The 23,601-nt window shown below is 37.3% G+C and overlaps 1 protein-coding gene across 2 annotated transcripts in view; it reads left to right on the top strand.

Moving 5' to 3' along the window:
* The window catches only part of LOC110380388 (neuropeptides capa receptor), a 90,627-nt gene that overhangs the window by 30,562 nt on the left and 36,464 nt on the right, over positions 1 to 23,601 (top strand). For both annotated transcript variants that reach the window (XM_049841598.2, XM_049841597.2), the window contains exon 2: positions 4,235 to 4,325. In XM_049841598.2, the coding sequence (XP_049697555.2) occupies positions 4,235 to 4,325 (91 nt within the window). The remainder of the gene's footprint in view (positions 1 to 4,234; positions 4,326 to 23,601) is intronic.

Raw genomic sequence — 23,601 nt, 5'->3', positions numbered from 1 at the left:
AATAATATGACTTTATAACTTTATAAGAGAATTTCACAGTGTTTGTAGACTTTGGAATATTCATAACATGAGATGTTTTACTCAGCTACACTTTTATTACTCTGAATAGATATGCTAAGCAGTTTAAGCGTTCATTGTCTTCCACACAACTAACTCTTTCATCCCTTCTTTTTTCTAACCGACTAAATAAATAGTTGCTGGGGAGTTTGTTGCGCCTTTTTCCCAGCAAAAATACAAAGAAAGTGGTGAAGGGTGGGCGTTTTGGAGATTGTCTTTTGTAGATCGTTCAAAAAGTGCTGTTTTACAAGTTTGAATAAACGATGTTTGATGTGTTTCATTTGAAAAAGAGGTTCTCATTGTCGATCTCTTTTTTATTGAGTAAAGTGTTTTCCAGAACGACTTATAACATGAAGTAAACAAAACAAAATCTAAAACTCCTAGAAGCATTCTCATGTTCTAGAAAGTTCTAAGAATTTCACATATCAAGTCATACAGTCCTACTGGAATTATGTAAGGATAATGGGTTACCTTTGTTTTAAATCTCAGTATTCTAAAGTATAAGATAAAACAGAGAATAAACATGTTCATGTAAACATTGACACAATGACATATGTGACCTTTTTAACCTATTTCAAGTCACAGTTTGACAGTTCAGGAGATGAACACGTATTTTGCATTTAGACTGTCAACTGTTTCTACAATATACGGTGTAGGTAAGCATTTTCGTCTGTTTAATTGAGGTAATTTAATCCTTCTTCTTTTTTAGTAAGGAGTGTGAAAGTTACTAGTGAATGCCTATTGATTGGGTCAGGAACGAACCAAACGCGTCGAACGAAAGTAATTCAAGACAGAAAATAAAGAATTAAAGTACATATGCTGCAAGTTTAACACACATTTGTAGTGATTTCCGTGAAATTTTGAAATATATAGTTTCAGATCTCTAATTTCTAAAAGATACAAATATGGTCATGAAAAAGTTACTTTATCGTGCCTATCTCTAGTCTATGCATATAGTATAGCGTTCGAGATAATACAATTTCTTTCAGTGTTTACACCAAGTAACCTAAGCCTATCCTGAAAGTCTGAAGCTAGAAATATATTTGTAAAAGAGAGGCTTATCCGCGTCGGATTATTTCTGTAACCTTGTTATTTTTGTTCTATGTGGTATTAAAGTCTATCTCACTGAGCTGTCAATTATTTTGGGATTACAGATACTGTGAGGTCCAATTTTTATTATTAGGCATGTTTTAGCTTGAGGTTTCGTACTTTTAAATAAGGTAAAGTCAATCATGTGGTGGATTACAGTATTCTAACTTGATTTTGACTAACTTTTTGCTAAACAACTGTTAAGAAGAAGTCTGATCAAATACTATCATAAATCACGCTAGTTTAGACCAAGTTACTGATCCTAAAGTTTTTATATCTAAGTTTGAAAATGATGAAAATATTGGTCATTGGTAAAAAGTTTGGTCATTATCTGTTTTACGGAGACTACTTCTTCTTCTTAGTTCTGTAATTAATGTAGTGTTAGAAATGCGATAGTAAGTTAAATTCTTACACTTTCACTCTAATACTACTGAAAAGACTTACATTAAATTTGGCAAGCAAACGAAGTCAGAGTATTATTTATTCGGATGTAGGACGTAGTTTCCCTGGATGTAGACAAAGTCACTGGTGTTTATTATTCTATAATAAAAAAAAATGTTATTATTTAATCATAGCAACTTGGCAAGGACCTCGTAAAGCATTATTATTATTAGCTAGCGACCAGTAGCGGCTTTAGGGTAGGGCGCGGTTGGGCGACGGCCCAGGGCGCCGGGCATAAGGGGCGCCGCAGGCGCCCCCAACCAAACCTTGATCAGAATTTTACTCCTATTTTTGTTTTAAATTCATCAAAGATCGCAGCTTAAAAGAACGGTATCCAAATGTATGCATAGCATCAGGGCCGCCTTAATCTATGGTGCAGGTTGTGCGAATAACCCGGGCGCCGCGGGCTCAGGGGCGCCGCGGTACGCTCCTGGACCAAGAAATTTCAATTAAATTAATGTATTGTCATACAATGCTGGGCGCGTTAGATATACTACTTTTATGTCCCAATACTCAAAAAAATTCGCGCTCCCTTCGCTCGCGGCTTCTTCACTTCACAGTCGCCTTTTATTATAAGCTTTTTCGGGCTTGCTTCACTTTATAGTTGTTTTTATTTTTCAACATTTTTTTGTCTACCCTAGCAAAAAGGTAGCGTCGTTTTAAGTCCTTTTATTAATAAGAAAGTAACTTCTAGTTTCTATTTATGGTACTACTTTAAGTCCCAAAATTTTAATTCATAGGCGCCAACACCAACAAAGAGTTATCTACGTTTGGGCTACATTTTTAAGTCATTTTTGTTTTGAGTTCTAAAATATAACAAAATATTTCGCGCTCGCTTCGCTCGCGCAATCAGAACCTCTGTTCCCATGTTTTTGCATTCATCAACCAGCAATAACTTATGTACAATTGGGCTACATTTAAGGTAATTTTTGCTTTGACTTGTTAACAATAAAAAAAAAATTCGCGCTCGCTTCGCTCGCGCAATCGGTAACTGCATATGTCTCTGTTTTTCGTATGGGTTTGGATTGCAGTTGGGGGCGCCGTAGAAATCTCGCCCAGGGCGCTAGTAGAGTTAAAGCCGGCACTGCTAGCGACAGTAATAGCGAGATGTCATGTCCGATATCGTTAAACACGGACCGGGACTACTATAGGTACTGGTTAATTTAATGTGCTTATTAATTAGTGTTTAATTTTATATCGTGATGGCCTTTATTTTAATCACTTTCAGCTAATATTATAAAAGCTGAATAATTTGTCTGAAATGTCCGTATTGAATTTGTTAGATAGACTATTTATAGGAGAAGATTTTCGGCTTCTTATCCGGGTATAGGTACCAAGTAAGCTAGTTTTTCATTGGCATTTTATATTCTTCAAGCATATCAAAACTTAAATGTAACTTTAAACAATGTGAATAAAACAACCTCGGGCGATAAACAGAACATTTTTGACCAAAAATCCCTATTCTTACCGACACGTTCGACACAAAGGTGAGTTTGCATATAAAACACTACCTCAAGCAATACTTGGAGCCCTCAAAGAACAAGCTGTGTGCAAGCTACACAAAGCTATACAGTACTATATAAAGCTACGTTATTGCATCGCTCGGTAAATACTGGGATAAGACGTGCCTTACAAGACAAAGACCATTTTTGACATGTTTTCGTCAGAAAGTTTGCGTTATAAAATTGAAAAAGTAGTATGTTTAGGTTGTGCTATTATACCTTAGTACACAATATATGACAGCAAAATACATTATACTAAAATATCCCTTTCTCTGGAACTCTGAAATCGAGACCAGGTCTTCCTACTTGACAGTCTACTGGAAAAAACATACAAATTCAAAATTATTTTTGCAAAATATATTTTTCTCAGGTCTAAAATAGACGAACAATCCTAGCAATAATAATATTTATATTTACCTTATAATGAGACCCTTCAGGTCGGCTGTAGTATGAATTGAAGGCAATTAGGAAACCCTTAGAAAGGGCACGTGTTTATGAGAGCTTGTTGAAAAGAACCTGTCGCCCAAAGTGTTCCAGCTCATGACATTCAGTGTTGTTATTTATAGACAGTAAAGCCTAACAAATTGTCTATTAAAAATGAGGAAGTAATTCTGTCTGTTTGTCGCGTTTTCAACTAAAATAAGATTGGGTAGTTTGGAGACTGAGAAAGGAGATAGGCTACTTACTTTTTATACGAGTTCGGAAAGCTGTTTCCTAGAGATGAATAATGATGATAAGGTGAAAATGTACCTAGTGAACTGTTCCGTACCCAAAGGGTAAAACGGAACCCTATTATTTTCCGCTCCTCTGTCCGTCTGCCCGTCCGTCTGTCACCAGGCTGTATCTCATGAACCGTGATAGTTAGAGAGCTGAAATTTTCACAGATGGTGTATTTTTGTTGCCGCTATAACGAAAAATACTGAAAACTAGAATTAAATAAATATTTTGGGGGGCTCCCATACAACAAACGTGATTTTTTTGTCCGTTTCGTGCGCGAGTTCGAATCGCACTTGGCCGGTTTTTTTTTTTCAATTACAATTTTTGGACAAGTATAAACCTTCAAAGTAGCTTACTCGAGAGCTAAATTAACCAGGATTAAATAAATGAGGTTCTACCCTAATAAATAAACATATTTATTGTTCCAGGTCTGCCAAACGACCTGTCAGTATCGTGGCACCAGTACCCATACAGTCTCGGCATCGTCTTCTGCAAGCTACGAGCACTTATCTCCGAAGCGTGAGTATCTATTCATAAACTTTTGTACCTAGCTTCTGCCAATGGTAACACCTGCGCCAGGCAGGAACTAAGGGGAAGAGATACACATGGATATAAGTTTACAGCGTCTTTCAATAATTTTGTGTGTAACACTGCAAATCAAATCGGATCATTAGTTTCTGAGATTCTCTGATGCAGGTAAAACCTCGGTTAAAAGATAGTTGATAAGTATACAGATAGAAATGTTTTAAATTTACAATAACAACCGTTATTTAGTTAAGTCACAAACTTTTATATACCTAACTAACTTTGCTTACAGAACCCACTCCCCGACACATCTTTACCTAGTTGTCCAACTACTACACTGTCTTCTCTATTCCAAATCTATCCATTTGCAAGACATTTCATTTAGACAGACGGAAAACTGACGAAGTTGTCGTAAGTTCTGAAGAAGTAAGAACTTTCGCTCAAAACTACTGCCTTGTAGAGTACTTGACGCGCTTTCTACTTTATATAAAACTTCAGATGAAACCTAAGAGCATATAACCAACCGGAACCGCGTTGAGAACAAAATTCTATGCAAAATAGTCCGCTATTATGATTAAGACCAAAGTTTCCTGCGGCTAAACGTGCATCAAGACAGAGCTGCTTTATTTACCGATACAATACATATGTTATGTTTCTAGGAAATAGTCTGGCTTCCCAGTGAAATAATTTTTAAATTGGTTTAGTAGTTTCGGAGTCGTTAAAAAAGTTTAGGAGCCGTTGTACTTACATATCCTACCTATCAGCTAGAATAGATGACACAAGCATAAACTTGGCACACACATCTACACGTAGATATGAGCGTGATCGGTTTTTCTCATTTACTTTTAGCAAAGGGGAAGGGCCGGCAATAGCGTCTCCAGTTCGTTTCATGTTCAAAGTATGAAACAGACTTTGTAACAACTTTTAGTAGTCCAAATCAACTTTTCTAGGCTGATATTGATTAGGCATTCCTAACTTTTTGATGGATAGGTATTACTAAGGTATTATAGTCAATCGTTTGGAATGAGCACTTACCTACTTACTTTCAAAATAAGGCTTGAAACTTACAGTTGATGTCGATGTAACGTAAAGTAAGTTAGCGTTACGGACGTCAAATTACAAGGTTTCCTTTGAAGTGAAGGGTACTATAGAAAGTTGTTTGTTAGATATTCGTCGATTCTCTTTGAGTAGATAATTCTAGTTGAAATGTTTTACTGTAATAAAAAAGGAAGTAAGTAACTACAATGTGTTTTTTTACTATGCTTCTACACACTGCAAACTTTTAGTCGGCTGGCAGTTTGATCGGGCTCATAAATCAGTATGGAAATGAATGTTAGTGCTCACATAACAACGATTAGGTATTTAGCTGTTATCAAACCGATCAGGATTTAAAAACAAAAACTTTGGGTCAACGGTCTACCGACTGCAGTGTGCGGCTACTCATAACGTAAATATAGCGAGATGAAAATAAATATCACATTTCTTTTACTTAGTAAAGTTTAATTTAGCCTTAAGAGCAAAATATTAATTCATATTAATATTTTTTCCGAGCAGCGTTTAATAAGAATCCATCAATTTGCATTTACACACTTACCTAGTAAAATGCCGAGCTTCTTACCTAGCAAAAGGAACATCTTGGAATAACTCATGGATATTAAGAAGTTTAGTAGTCATATAAATAAAATATAGCTGGAGTTCACAATAGCATTTAGGATATGTGTGCGAACTAGCACTGTGGTACTACCGCTATTTATTAAGCCGGAGTGTAAACACAGCTTAATGAATTAGGCATTGTATGTGATAATGTTAGGGTTGCCAGCAACGAAACCAGCTCTGTGCTATTTACTTATACTACACCGGAAAGAAAATAAGAAAGAAAAACCATTAATTCACATAAAACACCTAATAGACACACTTGAGACGATTTCAATAAAAGCTAGGTACTGATGATATATTTAAACAATATATCTGAGGGCACGGCAGTGCCCCAGCCAAGACTCGAGCAAAACGGGCACGGCCGTACCATCTTTTCTCGAAGCGTTTCGCGACTATTTCAGCCCCCTGTATCTTCCATGTTAACCAAGCTAGGAGTTTAGGTTTTCGATGACCAAGAGTAAGTATTAGAACAAGCTCAGTCTCAAAATTACAAGACATTTGAATGAATAATTTACGAGTTATGAGCGATCAAAGTTACACCATTTTGTCACTGACTCACTCACTGACCGATCATCAAAAGTCTAAGGTACTTCTAGCAAACTTAGAACCTTCAAATTTGGCACCAAGATAGGTTATTAGCTACATATAAAGGGAAAATTATAAAAACCTTAAAACTTAATAAAAAAATAAAAAACAAATTTATATTTGCGGTTTTTCAAGAACATTGTGTATGAATTTTGACTGCATTAATAACTTTGTTATTTATTTATGTACAAAATGTTACTATTTGTTTTATTGTTACGTAGTACAATACACCACTATTGTTATTATGTATTAAATATACATACATATGAATAAAAAAACTAGGTTAAAATTAAATGAATAATGATAAAATCTTTCATATTAATGCAGTACAATAAATACTGCATGCTCGCTCGATAGATGGCGTTGTCCTGGTCTAAATCGCGCTATGGTTTCGTTACATGGCTTAGTAAAAGTAGTACTTAAAAAAAAAACAAATAATTTCATGTGATAGCGCCATCTACTACCTCTGAAATAAATCTCTATTATTCTAAAAGATATTCTATTCAAAAATTCGCCAATTTCGAAATTTTCTAGTTTATTTAAAAAAAATGTTGTTGTCGTGCTACTTTAGGTATACATATTTAGTTGTTATATATTTACTTAGTTGCATGTAAGTTAATTTAATTTGTTATATGTATACTTAGAGAAGAAAGAGACCTACAAAAAATAGATTAGATCCCACCAAAAACATTAAATGTAAAAAAAAGCCAATCCTCTACGCAATTCCTCCACCGTAAAAAGTTTTGAGATCGCATAGAAGCCAAGTCCTGTTCACCTTTATTTGTAATAATAAATCAATATTTTGTGACTATATCAATAGTTTTGTTCACATTACAATAATATTGTCTTGGCCATGAGCACAAGTTAAAAGTCGCTCCTTGAAATAATGTGTAAATACCATTGAATTGATAAATTCTATATGAACATGATTTTACGATTGGACTGATTATGGACTGATTGGAATGTGAGATCACCATGGACTAAACATGCGCCGTTCATTGATGTTGGATGATACTGACTGTCGGTCATTTAGTAACAATTGAATAAACTAAAAGTATTTAATTCTTTGATATTAAACTTCATGTTTGACTTTCACCTCTCCAAGATATGCTGTATTATATTTGTAGTTTATTGTGCTCATGGCCAAGTCATTATTATTGTAAAGTGAACAAAACTATTGATATAGTCACAAAATATTGATTTATTATTACAAATAAAGGTGAACAGGACTTGGCTTCTATGCGATCTCAAAACTTTTTACGGTGGAGGAATTGCGTAGAGGATTGGCTTTTTTTTACATTTAATGTTTTTGGTGGGATCGCACTGACCCAATAACCAAGGAATTATAACAACACAAATAATTACATTTAAATAGTAAATCTTTCTTCTCAATAAAGCTTGTCAATCTCTAACTACCTATCCAAACGAGACACACAATGCTATTTTTGAACCTCAAATATTTTATTTTTTTGAAAACTACTCTAGAATGAGTATGGCAGCCCTAACCAAGCGTGAAGTGCTATAACATTCTTTGCACAGCGTAGTTTATGATCGTATGCTCTAAGAGCTACAACATATTTAGTGTTCCTACACCGAAATATTTAATGTTCCTACCTTACTTCGTAAACTGTCAACGGCCTCTTACGCTTACTTATTTATGCCTAGTACTTAAATATCTGGGTTTTGTTTAATAAGTGTTCTTCTATTTAAATGAGCTTAAAGGTACCGGGGCAGTTTGTTCGCGCAGTTACCTCGACCCTGGTACATAAAGGACTAAAGAAGGAACATGGTGGTTTTTAGTCTGTAAGAGTCTGACACTCCCTCACGCTGCACCCATAGTTCAGACAAAGACAGAGCTGTCATTTGATGATTTTTCACAAAAAAAGCTCATAGGTGCATAAAAAATGAAAAGCTACAAAGTTCTGTTGATCTGGATATTTCTTCAATCGTAAAGAGCACGTGTGTCAGCGCACATATTTTTGCGCAGATGGCTGATCGTTGAATTTATTACCTTAACTCTTTAAGCCGTGATTCGCAGTAAAGTATTGTTATTGCATCATGTGAAAGCCATGTTGGCCTATTTTCCGAGAAATCATGATACATATATTTATGATTATGTTATGCTATAATTTGTAATTGGTCCATGTTGGCTTTTATTTCAATAAATTAAATTTAATTTAATTAAGTATGTTTTTACGTACCTACATTTCTTCTTGGTAGCTTACATCAAGAAACGAAAAACGGAACCCAATTCGATTTGTAGACTTGATCATTACTCAAAGAATAGAAGGCTTTAAATTCGTGATAGTGTAAAGAACCTTCGAAACCTGAAATCCTTTGTATCATTGTGTCTATACCGATTTAAATCTTAGACAGGTGAGAGTAAAGCCCCTAAGTACCGCACCGATTTCGCCTCAATGTCATTTACTGAGCAAATTGGATGCATTGTCTCGCTGGCTGTTTGTCCGTCATGCTCCCAGGCAATAATGAAGCTGAGTACACACTGTGTTTGTATTCAATGTAATTTAAGATAATTATGCCTACGTCTCGGCAGACTTGACTTTGTCTGTAAATTGTTTAAGATTCAGAGACAAATATTTACCATTGTAGTTTAATTGTAGTATATTTATTGAAGTCTTAATCTTTTGTGTATTGAATATTACAAATCACTAGTGTTAAGGTGTTTAACAACTGACTGTTATGAACTACATAAGTCTTGTAGGCAACTGAGGTCAGATAGGCAGTAATGTAGCTGTACTTATTTAAATAGCTACACCCGTTTCGGGTAAACACTGACATTAAAATAGTAGGGAGAAATCTATTGAATCGGTCAGTCCTGAGATTAGCACGTTCAAACAAATAAGCTCTTCATTATCTATAGATGATTCATGATCTTTTAACGTAATAAGTCGACTATTTGTTGAAATCTGCCATGTTCCCAAGCGACCTCATCGAAGCACATCCTGCCTTAATATCTGTCCTAATTACTAATTACCAACACAATACCTATCAGAATGAATGTCACAAACAAGCCTTGTCTTGTAAATATTAAGAAAAAGCCTCGTAATATTCTACTGACCTACGTGCCATCATTGTTCACAAGGCTTTCTTTATTGTTGGCCTAAAATATCGTCCTAACACTGAACAGATTTTTCTTAAAAGCATCGCTTTTGTGTGCCATTGTACGTTACTTGACTTTATAATCGCTTTGTCGCTGACCTTGTCATTTTAATGTCCGTGAAGAGACCAAAATAGATTGAGAAAATATTTTGGGTGGACATATTTTAAGCCATGTACTAAGTAAGGGAAATAAGTTAAAAAAACCCAAATCGTTTCCGGATACCAGGGAAATTAAATCTTATACAATCTCAAAATTAAATCTCGGGCGGTTAAGCAGTTTTACAGATAAAGAGGAAAAAACAAAGTAAGGGTTTAATAAAATTGTTAACCAAATCATTCGAATCTTTCTTAACCATATACCTTATAAGCAGTTCAGGAAAACTTTTCACGTCATTTGCTATGTAGATAACGCATAAAAACAGGTATTAAAGTCAACTTATCGCAATGCATTCTTATCTTTATAAACGATTAACTTAACTGGCGAAATAAGGGTATAGATACCTACTTTACACGATAAACAGGCGTATTTTCCAAAAGGGTTGAGAGCTTATAATCTTATCACATTATTCGAATCAATAACCCAACATAATAAAACCTTTTCCAATTGAATTTTCAAGCTTAAAGTTGAAATGTTCGCAATCTCTTATCGTATGGACAGATATTCAGAAATATGCAGTTGAACCATTCAGGGCAATTGAAGTGTGTGGGGGAGCGATAGTCCCCCGTTTAACACTTGGGGGAACACGAATTTTTAACGTTAAAATATTGCTGCAAATGGATGCACGCGCTGCATTCGAGTGGAAGTTCCTCGTATGCAGGCTCTGACGGAATGTAAATAGAATTTAGTGAATACTGAGAATAACTATTTTGAACCCTTTATGATGTGTTTGAACTTTGGTACTCATATCGTGGTTGAAAGTTTATGTATTTATCATAACTTATGAGAGAGTTGGAATTTGTTGTAGTTTATTATTTAGACATGCGCAAAGCCAGGGCTGGTTGCGAGTTGCGTTTACTTCTAAGGTAAATTATGTAAAGGTTTTCTCATGAAACTTTACACTGAAATAGCAACCACCTACATAAATATGTGGTTAAAATATTTCAATAAATGAATCTTATATTATTTCTGATAAATCCGAAAATGCAACTTGCCAGTGCAATAAATCGAGATCTCGAACTCTGGAGATAAAGTTAGTCTTATAACAAATTGAAGTTCAAAATTCACATTGGAAGTATGACTGGTGTTATTGACTTTCTCGAAGTTTCGATGGCACCCATTATTCTGATGTTAGAATCGAGCTGGCAGTCTGACGTTCAGACCAAATTGACCAACTGTGGAAATGATACGGTCTAATTGGCCTAATAGCTGCCTTTTAGTTTTATCGTCAGTTAGATTTAAGGGTTGATAATTATTGTTAGAAGTAATAGGAACTTTCCGATGTGGAAGAAAGAAGTTTGAAAGGCATTTTATTTCTGGCATTTTAGCTTATAGTACTTTAAAACATATAATTTAATAAAAAAAATAGTTTGTATGTATATCGGATGTATTTATGTAACGAATAAACTCTACTTAAAAGGCTCATTTTGGAAAGGAGTAGTCATAAAAACAATCTACATTTTACAGCACCAATTGATTGCATTTTAGATGTAGCCTTAATTGTTGAACACGATCATTTACTTATAAAAATGTTTTCTGTACTTTAAATCGAAGTTTTTTTAATGGCTCTGTTTCATAATTTCTTACTTTCTTTGTTCCGTGTTTGTTATGTTTTAATGTTCCGAAACTGTTTATGTAATTAGCGACAATTAAGGAAATGTTTCCCTTGTGACCATTATAATATCTCAAACGTCAGGTAAATTGCTGTTTAGTGCATTGCTTAATTAAGAAAAGCGTAAGTAGGTGACTTAATTTTCTTTGTTCACCTGTGAAGAAAAATTGTTAGGAGCGAGAATTTAATACAGGTATAGGGTTATTTTATTGTATGGGTGTTTTAGAACTACGTAGCTCAACGATCAATTCTGTTCGAAGTTTGAGAGTTATTTTAAAGGTAAACTTCGTGAGAATATAGACGACAATGTCTTAAGTACAAGTTTAAGGCCAAGTTTTACTACGAGTGCGTTCGAAATAAATGTTTTATACTTTCTCCGCTTTATTTAGATGTGCAATTTTACATCACAACGTTTAACGACATTCATGCAATTTTGGTCCATCATTCCTGCCTGTAATGTGTGTTTTAAGGAAAGCTCTTAAAATGATGTACCTGGTAACAAATCACGTTACGAAAATCACTACAGCATGGAGGTTTCCGGCAAAGTGTGAGCCTAAGATGCATCAAAACTTACCGTAACGAGAACCACAATAAAAGCGGATCAATTCTTATAAAAAAGTAAACTCATTCCCTTTATTGGGTCAAACAACTTCACTTTCAATAAATCTCAATAATTTATTCAGCACATTAAAGCTAACGCTGGGCCGACTTCGGAAACGCGTTGGGCAAACGACTTACGACTATTGGAAGTCGGTAACGATCCTTTCCATTTAGACTTTAAGTGGTTCTCTCTAGTGAGCTTTGTGGATTTCTTTCATATTTATAGAATCACTATAAGGGTTATTTTCTATGTCATATGTGAAGGATCAAGGCCTTATCTCAGAAATCAAACGAGGATCGTAGAGATATCAAAGGATTTATTTCGACACAACTGATTTGTACAATCGTTCAAAATGAAGTGACCATCTTTTCAATGTCAAAAATGCCAGTTAGACATCTGTCATAGTGTTACCATAGCTAACTCATATTCGGTATTCAAATATAATCGGATATTTCTACTAATGTCAACTAAAGCTACTAAATCAAATATTTATACTCTATACACCTTGCGCAATATTTTGTGACAGTACCCACGTCTTAAGTAATTAACCTTACAGTTCGGCCATCCTGTACAAAGTGAGTCCTCTCACTTGCACCGTGTAGACTATGACGAGTAAATAATCAACTTAAGTAATAAGTAACAATAAAATAAAACATTGTAAACACTCATTCATTCGAAAACTAAATTAACAACAATTTTTATAACTATTCACAATCAAGTAATCAATTCAAAATATTTTGACTTCATCTTAACATACTCTGGACTCTCTAATTACAATTCGGCTACCTATTAATAACTGATTATAGCACTTGGATATTACAATCTATTAAAGTATCACAATTCAATTTTAGTTCAAGTTCTCATCGAAATCTTATTCTATCTTATCTCATATAAACATTGGCTATATCTTAATCACAATTCAAATACATTATCTATTTTCTCATTCTCTATTTCTTGCACAATCTGTCAAAATCTATGGTCATCTGTGCGGCACCGTTATCTTGGCACCATTCAATGTCTGCACTGACCGTCACTGACAGATTGCACTCGCATCATCTAATCTTATTCACTATCTTGCAATTATCTGTGCGACTTCGGTTCTTCGAAGCCATTCTGTATCTGCACTAATTGCTCATCAGACAACATCCTTAATAATGACACGTTTCTTTGTTGTTAATTTAATTTATAATCGACCAAGAACTATCAAATTATTCTGTAAAGTATCTGTTTCAAGAATCACTCTTTATCTACCTCTACATGTGTGTCATCACTCTGTTCACTATCCGTACTTTCACTACTATAACCTTTAAAATTCATCCAAGGATGAATTTTATCCAACGCAACGACATTTTCGTATCTCTTTTTACCTCTTCTCGTCAAGGGAGTATCTTCGACAAGAAACCTGTCATTAGGTAATAGTTTAAGAATTCGATAGGGGCCTTGGAATTTGGGTATGAGTTTCTGCGATTTACCTACATGATTTTTGTCAATCACCGTTCTTTCGATCCTAACCAAATCACCTACATTATATTTTGTCCCACGTTTCCGATGCTTATCAAACTGATTTTTGGCGTATTCCTGCTGTTTTTCTATCCTTGCCCTAGCATTCGACCTTAATTCCACTAACGCCTCCCCGTCTATTCGTTCTGTTGTTTCAGTAATTACGTCAGTCAGCATATTTTCAGACGCGTTCATCAATTTACACCCGAACAATAGCTCAGAGGGACTTTTTCCCGTTGTCTTATTAATAGTGGTATTGATACCTAGCTGTATGTCCCCTACGGAATCGTCCCATATATTGTCATTCCCACCATGACATTTAGCACTCAAGGCGTCGGTTATAGTCCTATTAAACCTCTCGACCTGTCCGTTCGCTCTTGGAGTGGCTACCGCATTCAAAATATGTTTTATTTTTAATTCGTTCATAAAATTCTTAAATTTTGCGCTTGTGAAACAAGAACCGCGATCCGTTATGAGGCGTGAAGGGACTCCAAAGAAGCTAAAATGTTCCTTAAACACCTTTATAGCCGTCGTGGTTTTGGTATCTTTGACAGCACGTATATTAATGAATTTGGTGAATGCGTCTATAATAACAAGTAAATACATATTGCCTCTTTTTGAACGAATGAATGGACCGAGATGGTCTGCATGGAGTGTATGGAACGGCCTGTCTAACTTAGGAATGGGATGGAGCAGCCCTTCCTTGGGACCACCCGGAGCCTTGTGATGCGCACACTCTAAACAAGCCGATACGTACTTTTTAGTGAACCTACGCATTTTGGGAAACCAAAACGCGCTTCTCAGACGATTTAAGGTTTTCTCGAATCCAAAGTGTCCCACATCATCATGGTTCATGCGCAACAATTGCCACCTACAACCACGCGGAACTACCCAACGCAGCCCTTCGTCCAAAATTTTGTACACATAGCTACCCTTTAACTGGTAATTATTTCGTACGTCAGCTACAAGTTTCGTTTTATCATCTTCTAAAATATCTCTTATACGTTTTATCTCACTATCATCGCTTTGTACTGTAGCAATCCAGTCACGAACGTCTATGTGTAACACGTCAATAATATGCTCGGTATCGGTATCAGTAGGTTCACTAACAGGCCCACGACTGAGAGCATCTACGTGAGCCATGCGCGAACCGGGTCTGTACTCAATCTCACAGTTATACTCATGCAACTGGATCCACCAGCGTGAAATTCGTGGTATAAGGTCTCTCTTAGTTAAGGTAGTACGCAGCGCATTACAGTCGGTGACAATCTTAAACCTTACCCCTAGTAAATAGACTCTAAAACGATTAAGAGATGCGATGACAGCTAAAGTTTCCAATTCAAAAGAATGAAATTTTTGCTCATCTGGTGTTGTCTTCCGACTGTAATATGCTACTGGCCTAAGTAAACCATCTGCACCCCGTTGCAAAAGGATCCCTGCGATTCCAAATTTTGAAGCATCCGTGTGCACCTCGGTTTCTAAAGCAGGATCATACAGAGCCAATATGGGGCGCTCAACTAATTTTGCCTTTAAAATACTAAACGATTCTGCCTCGACAGAGCTCCATTTCCATTGGAATTTAGACTTTAATAGGTCGGTCAATGGACGAGCGATCAGGGCGAAGTCCTTTACAAACCTCCGGAAGAAACTAGCTAAACCGATAAACCGTCTGACGTCGTGAACGTTTTGCGGAGTCGGAAAGTTTTCTATAGCTAACGTCTTACGCGTCCCGGGACGTATACCTTCGCCACTAACGTGAAATCCTAAAAATTCTAACTCGGTATAGAAGAAATTACATTTCTTTATTTTAAGAGTAAGCCCGGAATCTTTGAAGATTTGAAGTACCTCCTCTAACCGGTTCATACCCTGATCAAACGACTGTGAAGGAATAAGTACGTCGTCCATGTAAATAATCGTATAGTTGACCTTCGACAAGATTTTATTCATTGTTCGTTGGAACACAGAAGGAGCGTTTGCTAATCCGAAGGGCATCCGTTTAAATTGGTACTGCCCATCCGGAGTTACAAACGCAGTCTTGTTTTGAGACTTTTCTTCTACAGGTATCTGGTAATAGCCAGACGCGAGGTCCAAGCTTACGAACAGAGAATTACCAGATAACCTGTCAAGTTGATCGTCAATGATAGGTAACGGATAGTGTTCCTTCTTAGTTTTATTATTTAACGCACGATAATCGACGCATAGCCTGCTTTCACCAGTCTTTTTCTTCACTAGTAAGACAGGACTAGCGTAAGGCGAATTTGACTCACATACAATGCCTGCATCTATCATCTCTTGAACCATAGATTGGACTTGCCTACGCTCCGGATATGAGAGTCTATAAGGACGGTAAACTACTGGTTGCGAATCATTTAAATCAATCTCCATTTGTACTACATCAGTGTACCCTAAGTCCTTTAGGTTTTCCGAGAAACATGTTTCATATCTTTTAAGTAACTCTTTCAGTCTATCAACTTCATCTTCACGGAGTTGTTTGCCATAATTGAGTGTAAAACTAGGGTCAGTTTCGTCAAAATTCAATGAACGTATATTTAAACAGTCATTTGTACATACAGCTCGCGTAACGAGTGTGCCCTTCTTTAAGGTAACTGAACTATCACAAAAATTTTGAACTAATATTCGACTATTTCCATTTTCTATGTCGTATTCACCTGGCATCAAATAATATTCACCTTTTGGCGCACCACGTAAGGAACCACTAACACGAACCACACCTGAGTAATCTATTGTTGAGGTACACGGTAATGCAACCATTTCCTTAGGTGGTATCACAATATCGACTGTCAAACACAACTGTAATTTAAAAGTATGATCACGGGCAAATATCAATGAGTTTGTTGTTTTCGTTATAACTATACCTGGTTTCTCGGTAAAACTATGTCCAATTAAAACAGAATATTTTATAACCGTATCATCAACGATATACGCGTTGACTTCCTCCACAATATTTTGAATTTCGATGTTAACGTTAGAGACGCCTAACGGTGTTACTATACTATTACCTATACCTCGCATACTCGGTAAATTCTTATCAGACCATGTGATTCCTAACCTCATTGCCTCACTATGACGGATCAACGTACATTGGCTCCCCAAATCTACGTAACCTTGTATGACTTCTCCATTTAGCTTCAAATACAATAAATACTTGCTATCGCCTGAGTTGTTCGTCTCAACATGCATGACATCTTTGTCCTTAGGTAAATCATGTTTATTTGTCGAGTCAGAAGGCAACCTGGGACAATTGATAGACAAATGGCCTAATCTGGTGCAAACGTTACATTTTAAAATCTTTTTTGTGCATCTAGAACTAAAGTGTCCAGGTTCATTGCAGTTAAAACATACAATTGGCATATTATTTTGGGGTTTGGGGGTCTTCGTTTCATTGCTATTTGGAGTCTGCCTATAATTATTGTTGGGTAAGGAAAAGTTAGTGACGTTACGTTTATCAAAATTTGTTCTAGGCCGGTCAGGTTCACGAGACTGTTGCTTGATTGATAAAAAGTATTTTAAGACTTGCTCCGGTTCGTTACATTTTGCTGCCTTCGCGCCTAGTCGTAATGACCTATCCTCAATTCCATATAAAAGACAGTCTACCGCACGTTTACCGGCTATTTCACATCGATTTAATAAATTAATTTTCTCATAATAATAATGTTCTAAAGAATCGTTGAATTTAACACGTTTCGATAACATCTCGGTGAGTAATTCGGCATAATCGTCGCTACTTGGAAATGATTCCTGGAGTTTAATTTTCCACTCGGACCAAGAGTAAGACATGGATGGGAGGGCCTGATACCAGGTCTTTGCAATCCCTGTTAGTTTTGGTAACGCATAATGTATTATCTGGTCATCACCCCACCCATAAAGCCTAGCACACTCATCCACTTTGTTAATCCACATAACTATGGTCTGGTTCTTGTTCATGGGGTCGAAGTCCGGAATCACATTACCCAACATAGGAAATTTATTGCCCTGAGGTCGATTATTCGTTAAGGCTTCCACTAAATTGGCAAAGAACGCTTGCGTGTCATTATTAAGAATATTGGGGGTACTCACATGACTCGGCGCTGGAGGTGTATGTCGCTCACCACTGGATTCACCGCGGCTTCGCCTCCCACGTCTCCTACTCTGGCTCCGCCTGGTCCGATGTCGACGATTTTCCTCGTAGCTGCTGCTCCGACTTCGATACTGGTCACGACTGCTACTCCGATGTCTCCGCCTCGAAGATAGTTTAGGAGTACCGCGGGCCACACTGCGCGCACATTTCGCCGAAACATCGCTCGATCGCTGCTTTCTATGTCTCCGCTCGCGATTACTGCTTGAACGAGATCTTGAGTTTCGGCTCCGGTTGCGTTGGCGTTTACGTCTATGGCGCTCGCTAATGCCACTAGTTTCCTCCATTTTTACTCAAAGTATACTCGCAATCTCCGTGCACACCAAAACACGTGGTTGATTTTTAAGTAATTTCTTCAAAATCGTGGGCGTAATAGGCTTATCCCACTTCTGAGATGAAGGATCAAGGCCTTATCTCAGAAATCAAACGAGGATCGTAGAGATATCAAAGGATTTATTTCGACACAACTGATTTGTACAATCGTTCAAAATGAAGTGACCATCTTTTCAATGTCAAAAATGCCAGTTAGACATCTGTCATAGTGTTACCATAGCTAACTCATATTCGGTATTCAAATATAATCGGATATTTCTACTAATGTCAACTAAAGCTACTAAATCAAATATTTATACTCTATACACCTTGCGCAATATTTTGTGACAGTACCCACGTCTTAAGTAATTAACCTTACATATGTATCAATGGAGCTTTTGTAGAAACATCCTTTCGATAAAGGTAAGTTTCGCTTGTAACATACGGAGCTTAGGTGACCATCTTTCATAAGATACTTATCTCTTTGCATCGTTGAAGTTCGTCCATGCTTTCATCCGCTATCCAAAACCAGAAATTCACGGTGGTATGCAGTAGTAGCATAATCTAATGATGATTTGTATCTAATTACAATTCTAAAATATGGAGAAGTAGGTATATGTCATCATCATCATCAGCCTATCGCAGTCCACTGCTGGACATAGGCCTCTCCAAGTGCACGCCACTGAGATCGATTTTCGGCTTCTCGCATCCAGCTCCTGCCAGCCGTCTTGCGCAAGTCATCACTCCACCGTGCCTGAGGACGTCCTACACTACGTTTGCCGAGGCGCGGTCTCCACTCTAGAACTCGTTTACCCCAACGGTTATCGGTTCTTCGGCTAATATGGCCAGCCCACTGCCACTTCAGCTTGCTGATTCGGTAGGCTATGTCGATGACCTTGGTTCTCTGACGGATTACCTCATTTCTGATGCGATCCCTCAGAGAAACGCCGAGCATAGCTCTTTCCATAGCCCGCTGAGCGACTTTAAACTTGTGGACCAGCCGTACCGTCAGTGTCCACGTTTCGGCTCCGTAAGTCATGACAGGTAGGACGCACTGATTGAAGACTTTTGTCTTTAGGCACTGTGGAATCGACGATGTTAGGACTCGACGTAGCTTCCCAAATGCAGCCCAACCCAACTGAATTCTCCTATTCACCTCGTCCTCAAAGTTGTTTCTACCTAACTGCAATGTCTGCCCGAGGTATACATATTTCCGAACAACTTCGAGAACGGCGCCGTGTATCGCAATCGGTTCCGGTAGAACATGTTCATTGAACATGACCTTGGTTTTGTCCAAGTTCATCCGTAGGCCGATGCGTAGAGAAGATTCAGCCAGGTCGTTAAGCATCTGTTGTAGGTCCTGCAGCGTTTCCGCCATGATGACGATATCGTCAGCAAATCTCAAGTGAGAGATGTGTTCGCCATTGATGTTGATGCCGCGTCCTTTCCAGTTCAGCGTCTTGAACATATCCTCCATTGCATTAGTGAACAGTTTCGGGAAATAACATCCCCTTGTCTCACTCCTCGATGCAACGGTATGGGCCTTGTTTGCTGATTCTGTACTTGGACGGACATTGTAGCGGCTTTGTAGAGACATCTCATCACTTGGATATATCGCCAATCTACTTGACAACGCTGCAGGGACTCCAGAACAGACCAGATTTCAACCGAGTCAAAGGCCTTCTCATAGTCCACAAATGCTAGACACAGGGGCTGATTATACTCCTCGGTCTTCTGTATAATCTGCCGCACTGTGTGGATGTGGTCTATGGTGCCGTATCCGCTCCGAAACCCAGCCTGCTCCGGTGGTTGGAATTCGTCGAGTCTTCGCGCAAGTCGGTTCGTGATCACTCTTGAGAACAGCTTATAGACGTGGCTTAGGAGGGAAATGGGTCGATAGTTCTTCAACTGGGTTTTGTCTCCCTTTTTGAAGAACAGGACGACAACACTCCTACTCCACGCCTCTGGAGTTCTCCTTCAAACAGGACGGCATTAAAAGCTTCTGGAGCTCCCCCAGTACGGGCTTACCTCCTGCTTTTAAAAGCTCTGTTGTAATGCCATCCTCGCCAGGGGCTTTTCCATTTTTGAGCTGTCTCAGAACGATCTCGATTTCGCCACTGCTGACTTCTGGCAGGTCTCCGGTGAAATGGCGTGTTAATGTGGCTCTAGAATCCTCATTTCCGGGATCAGGTCGAGATGCATGCGATGCGTATAACCGGCTATAGAAATTTTCCACTTCCGAAAGGACTGCCGGCACCGAAGAAACGACTTCTCCACTTGTTGTGGTCAGCTTCGTCAAGTGGCTTCTTCCAAGAGATTGTACGAACACATTTGACCCCCGATTCAGCTCAATTGCTCTTTCAATGGCAAGAGTATTGGAGCACCGGAGGTCACGTCGTACGTGCTTGTTGATCTCTTGGTTTAGAGCCCGCTTAGCTGACGAAGTGACAGGCGGGTTTTCACGTCGTTTCTTCATAAGCCCTAATGTCTCTTCCGAAAGCTTTGATTTCTTGCCCTTACGCTGCATGTTACAGAATCTCGAACCTTCCTCCTGAGGATCCGAACCACATATTCGTGGTTCTGGTTAACGTCTGTTGTGGTTTCCACGGCGGCAAATCGGTTCTCCAAATTTGACTGGAACGTTTCGGATCCTGTCATGGTTTGGAGCAGTGTTGGTCGGAGCCTGGCCTTCATCAGACGGAAACGTTCGGCCTTGAAGTTGATATTCAGAGAGCCTCGGACAAGTCGGTGATCGCTACCGGTATTAAACCTATTGATCACGGAGACGTCTCTGAATATGTGCTTCTTGTTCGTCATGATGAAGTCAATCTCATTTTTAGTCATAGTGTCGGGGCTTTGCCACGTCCACTTCCTTTGGGGCTGCTTTTTGAAAAAGGAGTTCATCAAAAAGAGCCCCTCGCGTTCGAGGAAGTTGACGAGCATTTGCCCCCTATGATTCCTGCTTCCAAATCCATGGGATCCTACTGCCGATTCGCCGCAAATCTGTACTCCCACTTTAGCGTTAAAGTCCCCCATGACAACGGTGTAATGGGTCTTTGTAGTGAAGTGGAGGGCCCTTGATATATCATCAAACATATCCTCCACTTCATCGTCTGAATGTGTCGAGGTCGGTGCGTACACTTGCACTACCTTGAGGCTATACCTGTCGGTGAGCTTTATGATAAGGTACGCTACCCTGTAATGTATATGTACTTAGGTATATGTACTTAGTAATAAAAAACATTGAAACATTTAGTTACTCTATAATATAAACGCTTGTCTACATCAGAGTCCTTTCGCGACTCATACCTGACATACTTCAAATAAAATAAACCGTATTTTAAAATTGTGAAATAATTCCTACAGCTAATATAAATTGTTACAATCTGTTAGTACAACAAGCCTGAGGCCTAGAATAACAGTGACTAACACGATTTTAATTCATAACAAATATTTGTACAATTTATTATGGTAATCTAGACAGATTTACACAATGTTTTAATGGTTGGTAATACAAACTTCTGAGCTAACAATTGGGCTTTGTTTGTATTGAATAGTTTCCTATTACATTAGACAAACAAACAATGTTAGATATTTTCCCACCTGTACAATACCGAGAATCGAACCCGGAATATAACGAAACTTTGTTTGACGAGGTTAAAGAACTGCGTATGTATGTATGTACATAGTTAAATGGGTTTCAGTATAAGAGGAATTCTTTAGTTTGTATAATGGCGAGAATTCACCAAAAAATCTACGTCTACTGCCGCTAACATATACACACAAAGGTAGCAATTTAGCGGATAGTAGAAACTAAAAGAAACAAAGCTAAATCTCGCCTTACGGCTCTATTTAACCCATGACTTGATTTTACTTTAACCCTGATGTTTTAGGACTCGAGTCAATTCAAAAACAGAAATGCCGGAATAAGTTGGATTAATCACTCATATTACGTTTAATAACCATAACTTAGAACAAAAGGCCCTTTGTTTCTCGACTGTAATAGAATCGAAAGCGCACAACTTTCGCCACAGGAATTTAAACGAAAAACTTTTCAACGACCAATTTTATTCCTTCAAGTTTGTGGTACTTTTAGTCTTTACTTTATTACACAAGTACTCCGATTAAGTTGTTAAAACCACGAATATTTTTCCCTCGAAGTTGGTACTGCCAGATTAAACTATTTAGGGACAGTAAATCAACTGTACCAGAATAAGGTTCCTAGAACAAAACAATTAAAATAATAAATTACGTTAAGAGTTCATTTAATGAAACTTTTATGTAAATGCAAAATGTTTATGGAAATAAAAGGGTGCACAAAAGGATTTTGACGAAGAATTTTAAATGACGGATAAGATGATACGACATTTTTTTCACAAGAAAATCATAAGGAAGAAAAACTGATCCGATTTCGTATAGCTAAATTCAGTAATACTTAAAAGGTAGTTTGTTTAGGTAGAGTTTATTCATTAAAACTTCTTTTATATACTTTTTATTTTTCTATATAGTATTTTATTTTTTAAAGATATGTACATAGTTTGAGTTTGTACATATATGTAGTATGTAGTACATATAGGTTTTTTAATGTAAATAATGTTTTGATAAGAAAAATAGTTTAAAACATTGTTTATTTAACATTGTTGTTTTTTTTTTCAACCAAGGATCTCTAAAGCTGTTTCAGAAAGGCGCGATTCAAATTGAAAACGCGACAGTCTTGTTGATTGCTTTCAGATAACCGACCGACAGACAAGATAATATTGTAGGAACAAGTCTATTTCGGTACCTCTATCATCTTAAAAGCTTTGCAAAAAGCTCTATTACGATTTCTCTGTAAACTGGATATTTTATTTTGTGGTTTAAGGAAAAGGACAGGACGGCAGATACCTTCCTTGATAAGTCCTGAAGATAATCCGAGACACTTTATCTAAATTGTTTTTTAATGTTATTTTAAGTGATAAGACTTCTGAGAAAGTTGCGCTGATTTCTAACTATCTATATATTTTTCCTGTCTGAACTACTTTGGTTAGCTTCAATATTTAACGATCTTTAAGGACTTCTTAAGATATAAAGAAACATACTGTTTGTGTTTGGTTCCATTTATTTTAAAAATATTAGAGAAACTAGCCGTTATTCCGTGATATCAGTCGCGTTTCGAAACAACTGCCTGGGAACAGTGTAGCTTTCCAACAGTGAATGACTTTTTCAAATATGTTAAGTAGTTTCGAACCCTTTAAGGTACAAACAAACGAACAAAAAAAAAACTATTATTTATTAAAAAACTTTATTATATTAGTACACATATTTACGCACTATTTGAATGTTTTAAAATAAATATAGTAACGCAATATAGTGCATTGTTACACGTGCATTTCGCACAGCTCGTATTATAATACGACGTCACTACCGGGAAGCTTTCAAAGCTACACAGAAATTCAGATTCGTAGTACCTAAGCGTTTTGTAAAGGCTATTGTTTTGAATCTGACTCATCTCTGGTTGATGCAGTCACGCTGTCTATCACTTTACGTAACATAGACTTAGATATTACCATTATTTATATAAAAAGGATAATAAAACTATAGTATATAATTGAA

Source organism: Helicoverpa armigera, chromosome 19, assembly GCF_030705265.1.
Source record: "Helicoverpa armigera isolate CAAS_96S chromosome 19, ASM3070526v1, whole genome shotgun sequence".
In the NCBI taxonomy this organism is placed as follows: domain Eukaryota; kingdom Metazoa; phylum Arthropoda; class Insecta; order Lepidoptera; family Noctuidae; genus Helicoverpa; species Helicoverpa armigera.
Note: the sequence above shows the minus strand (reverse complement) of the source record. Positions and strands in the feature narration are given on the sequence as shown.